This window comes from Anguilla anguilla, chromosome 11 (genome assembly GCF_013347855.1).
Source record: "Anguilla anguilla isolate fAngAng1 chromosome 11, fAngAng1.pri, whole genome shotgun sequence".
In the NCBI taxonomy this organism is placed as follows: Eukaryota; Metazoa; Chordata; class Actinopteri; order Anguilliformes; family Anguillidae; genus Anguilla; species Anguilla anguilla.
In genome coordinates, this window is record NC_049211.1 from 30,242,878 (window position 1) to 30,251,317 (window position 8,440).

At 42.7% G+C, this 8,440-nt stretch overlaps 2 protein-coding genes across 2 annotated transcripts; both read left to right on the forward strand.

The window, feature by feature from the left end:
* The first annotated feature begins 105 nt into the window (after window positions 1–105).
* Window positions 106–4,381, forward strand: cptp (ceramide-1-phosphate transfer protein). Its single transcript, XM_035381425.1, has 2 exons — window positions 106–505; window positions 1,691–4,381. Exons 1-2 carry the CDS (start codon window positions 372–374, stop codon window positions 2,211–2,213), a joined length of 657 nt encoding a protein of 218 aa, XP_035237316.1. The 5' UTR covers window positions 106–371; the 3' UTR covers window positions 2,214–4,381.
* A 120-nt stretch (window positions 4,382–4,501) lies between these two features.
* Window positions 4,502–8,223, forward strand: ubxn10 (UBX domain protein 10). The gene is made up of 2 exons (XM_035381424.1): window positions 4,502–4,890; window positions 6,812–8,223. The coding sequence occupies exon 2, from the start codon at window positions 6,897–6,899 to the stop codon at window positions 7,689–7,691; it is 795 nt and encodes a 264-aa protein (XP_035237315.1). The 5' UTR covers window positions 4,502–4,890; window positions 6,812–6,896; the 3' UTR covers window positions 7,692–8,223.
* The last annotated feature ends 217 nt before the right edge of the window (window positions 8,224–8,440 follow it).

The following is an 8,440-nucleotide window of genomic DNA, read 5'->3' on the forward strand; positions in this document are numbered from 1 at the left end:
ACAGGCACGTGAGCTGCTCGACGCTTTGCATTGGGTGGTAATGCGAAAAATCAACAAAAATCAGCGAATCACCATTATAGTGGGCGGGGTTAATACGAACATCCTGTTGGGCGACATACATGCTGTCCCAGTCTCTGGTCCCAACACAATTGCTCGCCGCACCTGACCACAGACCACCGTGATGCTAAGAGACGGACATTAATGTAAATGGCTGGCAAGGACGGGCTTGTTTTGTGGTATCATATTTAATAAAGTATAGTTTGAGCTAAATTCACAAAAAATCTAATTAGGCTTGACCTTATTTCTAGCCATCTATATAAGAGGAAATACGGTAATCCCATTTTCCTCTAACTTTCTGCTTCCTCTAAACCATGGCCGATGCCGTAATGTCAGAGGAACAGAAATTTTCTTTGAAAGAAGTGCTTGACACTTTTCAGTCATGTCTCACAGAAAATAAGGAGGTGAAAATCGATCAATATGTGGCTGGATGGCGCGGACTTGTGAGGTAAGAGCAATCGTTCTGATGCAGCACCGCTTTTTGTCAGTCTCATTTGTAGAACTGGTAGTTCGAATTGGATTATCAGCAAGCTCATTAGATTCAGGGAAGCAAATTTGATTAGTTCAGATTTTGCGATTATTTGTTTGAAATACTTTTGCTGGAATCCAAGCCATTTATTTAAGCACATTTGCCTGATATTGAATTGAATAAAAATTGAATTGAATAAATGTTTTATTTATGGATAGGCATGTCGGGTAGCATGTCGTGCATTTATATGCTAAGTATTTCCTGTTCTTTTATTTATTTATTTACCTGGATCGATATGCTGTCACAGAACGCCCTTATCCCGCGGTTCTCGGGAAAGACTTTCTCTCCAGAGTACGTTGGTCATGTCGATTAGACTTTAGTGCAGTGTCATACAATGTCAGATCGAAACTGTAAGATTATAGCCTATCCCTGAATGTCAACGGGCTGGTAAATCCAGTTAACAGAAGCAAAATTATTTCTAAAGTGAAAAGGGCAAAGGTACAGGCAGTGTATTTGCAACAAGAAACTCAACTCTTACAGTGAGAAACTCAAAAGATTTGGCTATAGGAATACGTTCTATAGTTCATTCAAAGTATGGACGTAAACGAGGGGTCTCGGTCCTTCTACCAAATTCTGTACATTTTGAATTAACAAAATAAATCAAGCGTAATGAAGGGAGATTATGATCATTATGATGATAGGTAAGTGGAAAAATAGAGAGGTAGCATTGCTCATTATTAGCATTTATGAAACATTGCCTTTCCAACCGTGCTTTAGGGCAGTAAAATATCCAATAAACAGCTTCTAAATTCAGTTTGCTCAATCTTGCTGAAAATCAGGACAGCACTGGCTACCCTGGTGGAAATTCCAGCTACCAGCCTAAGATGGAATCTAGCAGGAACCAGCTTCTGCTTCACCTGGATACCACCTGGAATTTGGTGATGTCTGTATGGTCTTGCCAGCATGGTTGCTATATCAACCATGCTGTTACCAGCTTGACAATCTCCAAACCAGCTTCAAACCAGCTGGACCATCTTAAAATTAGGCTGGAACCAAGATGTAATTTCCGTTAGGGTACCATTAACAAAACAGAAAGTAACAAGCCTTTCCCAGCATTATCGGCTCCATGACTCAATGTTTCTAAAAATCATCTCTTTATTAAAGGTTTATGAACAGCCTGGGGAGCGTCTTTTCCTTCATATCCAAGGACGCGGTCAGCAAGATCCAGATCATGGTGAACCACCGCAATGGGGAAAACGGAGCCCAGTACACCACCATCCAGTCCATGGTGAAGTACGAGCTCGACAACGGCCTCGTGGACCTCACCAAGCGGGGCAGTTTCCCGGAGTCGGGCTGCCGAACGCTGTTGAGACTGCACCGGGCCCTGCGCTGGCTGGAGCTCTTCCTGGAGCGCCTGCGCACCAGCACGGAAGATGGCAAGACCTCTGTCATGTGCTCGGAGGCCTACAACGAGTCTCTCGCCCAGTTCCACCCCTGGATCATCCGCAAGGCCTCCGGCGTGGCCTTCTGCGCCCTTCCCGGGCGCCCCACTTTCTTTGAGGTCATGAACGTGGGCCCCCCGGAGCAGGTTGTAGCCATGTTGGGAGATGCTTTGCCCCTCATCTCTGAGGTGTACCAGTTGACACAGGACCTGTATTCCCAACACAATCTTCTAGATATACCGTAGAGGTGTGACTGTAAATTACCTATGCATGTATCAGCTTTATCTTTCAGAATACATTTTAATCCTACTGATGTAGGCCACACCACGTTAAATGTGGTGTGTGTACAGATTATATCATAAACCTTGTGTAATTTTATTGTTGTTTTCTATGAAGTCATTCTCACTGGACTTAGGTACCTAGTTAACATGAGTCACTAGCCAGCCTATGATGACTGATTGTTTTGTTTTGCTGCTGGTCTAAGAAGGCTGTAGATGCAGATGATGGTCTTTTACTGAAAGCCTCTGGTGCAGACTGAAATTAAGTGCAGTGTATGTTGCCCTTAGCTTTCAGTTACACATTTAAGGAAATGTTTCTTTTGATTTTCATGCATTTATTTCAATGACCACCTACACTATGACCAAAAGTATATGGACACACTTGGTCTTCGGCTGTTTTTCATGGTTTGGAATAGGCCCCTTGGTTCCAGTGATGGAAAATCTTAATACAATGCCATTATAGGTGATTTGGTGCTTGCAATTCAGATTGAACTGCAAGTCAGGCCTAATTATAGCAGCAAAGGGTGGACCAACTCCATATTAATGCCCATAATTTTGAATGAGATGTTGGATGTCAGGAATCCACATACTTTTGGCCATGTAGTGTAGCTCTTACTTTTATGTCAGAAAGGGGAAAATGAAAGGTTAAGGTCAAATGGTGTCAGGACCTTAGTCTTTCTACAATTATATTTTTTAAATTACAATTATCAGTTTATTTGGGGTTTAATTACAAATCGATCTCTTTTGTTTAACGTTTTTTGACAGTGTTCCTCAACTTGCATTATGGTTCTGCACATGGTGTCACAGCAGGAGGCTGTGCCATGCTGAAGACTTAGAGCAGCTGCCATTTGCATCCAGGACATTTATGTATAGAATACAAATAATTATCGACTAGCAAGCAAGTGTACTGAGAGTTTACTGGTTTACTTTAAGGCTTGCTATTTTCATGCTAGCTTGCACTGAGGTTTAAAATACAAAACCTTATATTGGACATACAAAATAATCTGCTAACATGCTGCTTGGTCCTTTCTTTATGCTTACATCCCTGTCATGCACTGCATAAAATAAACATCTGCATTCTTGTCAAAGCACAATCAATTCCTAAACTTCTGCTGACATGTGTTCGTTCAACAACATAACGCTACAGCCATGGCACAAGACAGTCATTTTGTCTTACCGTCGCTAATGTTCTAATACCTACTGCTAGCTTCTCATTCACAAATGTGTTACTTCAGCTTAGACTATGAACGATTATACAGTGTAGGCAGTAAGGCTCATAATGCATTGGCTTGCTTGTGTGGCAGAACCAAACATGACCAATACAGGAAAGAGAAGTTCTACCTTGCTAGTACTGGGGTATCTGATAAACCTGACTTTGTTAAAGTTGGGGACAACAAATTGTGAACCATTGTGTCCATTCTTGTTGCTTCCAAGCTTGCAAAGGGAACATCTGGGAACGTAAAGGAATTTTTTTTAAAAATGTGTTAATATTGTTTGCGCATCACTTTGTGTTACAATTGTTGTCCATATATATAGCCCTATAGCATCCTCTGACAGGAAGCTTTTTTTTTTTCCCAATTCAGTTTAGGTTTGTTATAAAAGGTTCACCTTTCTTTGAGCAAACCCAGTACAGATGCCGAATATTTAGGAAAAATCGTTTCTAAAACTCCAGGTACAGAACACTGTTTAAGTGAATGGGGAATGCCTCCCACAGACACCTTGCTGTATAGTTTGCAGGGACACCTGCTGTAGCATCAGTTCAGACCCTTAATACTTGAGTCAAGGATGTTATGTTTTAAGTAACTGTGTCACAGGTTCTGACCTGCCATTTACGTAAGGGAATTATGTAATTGTACAAGTATGCATAATTTTGTAACAAAATCCAAAATCAAGTGTAACTGAAAATATGCTGCTCAATTCACATCAATTGAACATATTAACTTTTTAAAAAAGCTATTAATATACATTTTTTTTTTTTTTACTGTAGGCAATTTTTTTTTGTGCTTTAGTGGTATTTTGAGCGAAGTTTTGGGCTGCAAAGAAACTGACATGATCTCATTGACCAAGTCGTGCTGTTCAGCTGACATCCACAAGAGGTCTATATACATTAATGAATAAAAAAAATTAAAGTGTTATCCTGAGTATTTTTTTTAGTAAATCAAGCAATCATGATTTCCCCCCTTCATATGAATGGTAGTGTCAAACTAGTCAAAATAACTGTTGGCTGGTGTAACATTTAAGGGATACAATGGACAAAATCTACATTTCATGTAGCTTACTAATAACATCAATACGGAATTCAATATTTTCTCCGTTTTGATGATAGACGTTAAGTGTCACTATGCAACGCTTCAGAAAAATTGCAACAAGGTACTGTACGTTTTAAAAAATTAAGCTTTAGTTGTACACGCAAGAGGAAATATGCATAGGCTACTCGTCTGTTATTAATGAAAAGCTGCTACATGCTGCTTCAATTCATATGCTCGAGAGTTCTTGCGCTGACGCACAAGCCAGGTTGTCAAGGCAACGTGGCTGTGTTGGTAACTTGAGTGACGCTAAAAATGCACCCTACTACCCAAGACCGCAAAACAAATGAGCACGATTAGCATAAATTCGGATTCCAAAAATCCATCCGACATGAAAGGTACAGTCAAATCGAGTTATATATATATACATATGGTTCCTCGTTTCAGTCTGTATTTGTCCGTAAATAGACTGTTTTTTAAAGGTCAAGAAATGGCATGGGGAGACGATTTATTTGATAAATTGTGCTCTTAGCTGCTAGCTAGCTTCCAGACTATAAATATAATAAAATGACTGGAGCATTTGCTCTCTAGCAACTGGGGTGCAGTTTTTATAACAACCCTAGTGTAAAAGCCAGTTTTGTGTGCAACAAATTAACCTGGTTGCTTGCTCTTCAATTCATGATCGTTTTCCCAAAATACGCCTTCCAATGCTTTTGCAATGATAGTTAGCTAGGGTAATGTCGTTATACGATTGAAGGTTTCCATCAAACTAGCGCTGATTATCTATTCTGTATCTATTTTAACTAGCACTAGGGACAAAACATCGGCTATAGCTACATATACTATATAGCGCGCTACGTATAACACAGCGACACACATATATTAGCCCCGTAGAAAATATGTCAAGATCAAACAGGCTAGCCAAATATTAAGTGATTGCAATATAATAGGCCTATCGTATTTATACGCGCAATTGACATCAACATAGACGATTATGTAAGGATTATGTAACCTTGGCTCAAAAGACAGGTAGATGTTTGAATTGCGCGCTAGACCTGGTAGTTGGCAAGTGTAGTAAACAGGGCACGACATGTTAAAATGTTATTCGTGTACTTCGAAACTGCATGAATTTATTATTTTATTTATTTCAGTATGGCACGAAGACAATTTTGTTTACTATAATCTTGTTGACAGTAATTTCTTTGTCTTTTTCAGTTAAGCACTTTGGGCTTTAAATAAAATTATTTCTATATTATATTTGCAGAACATAATAGCACAAGCTCAGGTGAATAAATCCAAATCACAAGTAACACCAGGGTAAATGCCACACAAGATGCAAAACTGACAGTCTGCTGTCAAATCCCCCTGGAATCTCAATTACAAGCTATGCCTGTACTATCCAATTAAAAGAGAACAAGTCAGTGACGACTGTGGACGTGGGGAATACAGGGTGCGGTTGTGTCGGAGCCGCTGGGATTACGAAAGTTGTGCAGAGGTTTTCCTATAGGGACATATAGGGTACCCACTGGACAAAACATTTTAACCCAACAATATTCACCTGGTTCACAGCATGAAATAACAATATATAGCCAGCCATAATATCATATATAGCCATAATTGAAGGCATACCATGCTAGTTTTATTTACCTTGAAAATATTATAAAATAACCATGCTCAGTCATATCTATGATGCGCGGGAAATCTGTTTGGGTGCATATTTGCCGAATCCATGCTTCTCTGCCTGTCTAAGTTTTTTTCTAAGTGTTTGGGACATTTCTGGGAGAGACGTGTGGGGAAGGGTGTGTGCGGCTACAGAGCCTGTGGGGTGGGATCAGGTTTCAGCAGAGCATTTGTAGTTGGCTGACTACTGCAATGGCAGAGGTGAAGAACCACAAGCATGGCAAAGTGAAATGACAAGCCCGACAGAGCTCATTCAAAAGCTAGTCAACCTTGGAATAGCTTTTCCTCAATAGCTATTAAAAAAGGGAGATCTAAAAATAAACATGGTTTAAAAACGAATATAAAAATGGGAGGTGAGCCAGCAGGGTTGAGGATGGAGAAGACTTTTGTAAACACAGGATCACAGCAAGGCTAAAAATCCTGCATAGTATGCCTTAAAGGTGAATGAACTTACATTCGCTTTCGTTGTAAGTCACTCTAGGTAAGACGAATGAATGCAGTGCACGCTCGATCACTTGGCTGTTAGGACTCATTCTCAGCAATTTTTGAATTTGAATTTATTTCCAAGTTTTTTATCCATTTTGTGAAGTTGGATTTTTTTGAGTGATGAGACCCACCCCTCTTCCCCCTCAAATTTAGGAGAATGAGATGGCGGACGCCTCGTTCGCCGCGCAGCCTCATTCTGAGCTCAGTCGGACCAGACTGGTGAAACGTCCCGTAAGGAATGCACGTGACCAGGCCAAAGTCCTCCAAAGGGCGCAGCAGACCGGCACTGAACCACACCAAAAGCGCCGACATCAGTGCCTACCGCGAGTGCCCCGTCACCCCCCGCCCCCCGTCCGAGCGGGCTGCCCGCTCCGCCCGGCCCGCCCGCGCCCACGCCTTCCTGAGGCAGAGCAGCGCCGTTACCGCCCAGGAGGCCACCGCGCTCCTGCAGGAGGCCCTGGCCCCGCCCACCCTCAGCCTCAACAGGTACAGGGTGCTCCCCTCCATTGAGAGGAAGGGGTCCGGCGACCCGGAGTCCTTCCGGGGCCTGGAGGAGAAGACCTCCAAGCTCAGCCTCTCCGACGACCTGATGGTCAGTTCCCGGCGCGGCCACCGGGGGCAGCAGCTCTCAAAGTTCCACGCCTCTCGGAGCAACCCGGAGATGGGCGGGGCGCTAGGTCGCGGGGCCCCGAGGCCGCCCGACCCGAGGCCCGAAGCAGAGTGCGAGGCCGCGGAGGCCGAGGGCCTCGGGACGGCCCCCTCTGCCGACCAGCTGGGCCTCCTGCTGGCCGTCCGCTCCCCGTGCGGGAGGAGGCTCCAGCGGCGCTTCCTCCCCACGGACACGTTGCGCGCGGTGCTCGCCGCCGCCGAGGACGCGCACGGCGCGCGGTACGGACGGGCCGTGGTCCAGACCGTGGAGGTGCCGCGCAGGAGCTTCGCAGACCTGAACGTGACTCTCGCCCAGTGCGGGATCCAAAACCGCTCGGTGCTCTGCATCTCCAAGGAGGACGACGGCTCCGCCGACTCCACATGAAAACCAGTGGGGCCCAGATGCTAATCAGCAGAAACGCTCCTGCTGGTATCAGAAATGCAACGGACACTTTAAACGCCTTTTTTTTTAATGTAATGGGAGGAAGAATCTTTCGTCTCATTTGATGTCACAGTATGAGCTCTGCAACACAATCGGGTTATGATCTTTTCTATATTTGCTAAACAAAACCGGATATGCCAGGTACTTTTATGGAGTAATTTATGAAATCATGTCAAATTTTACAAAAACACTTGCTACACATGATAAAATCAATAGAACCAGACACAGCTACGGTCAAATATGGCTTTGTTCAATTTAATAATGAAGATACTGTAATCAAGAATGGAATTCAGCAGAAATGTACACTTTAAAAATCTGAAGGTACATTTTTTTATATGTAAGTTTTGGTGCATTATATGAATGTTTTCCTTATGACTATTTGTAATTACAAATGAATATGACCTGGTTTTCCTGTACTTTAGTATTCCAAAGCTTATTGGGGTTTTGAATAAATTGAACAGGTTCTAAGACACGAGCTGTTCACTAAATTTTTGTTATGGTTCTTTAAAAAGTTATGAATTGATCATTAAAAAATATATACATTTGATAAACACTCACATTATACCAACCCAATTTCGCGGATGTGCACACTAAGGTTTTCGCTCACAGAATCCCCAGAGGCTCATTCTGACCAGCTTGTCCAATCGTCACGTCGCGAAGAGTAATCTGCTCTTCTGAAACGAAGGTTAAGA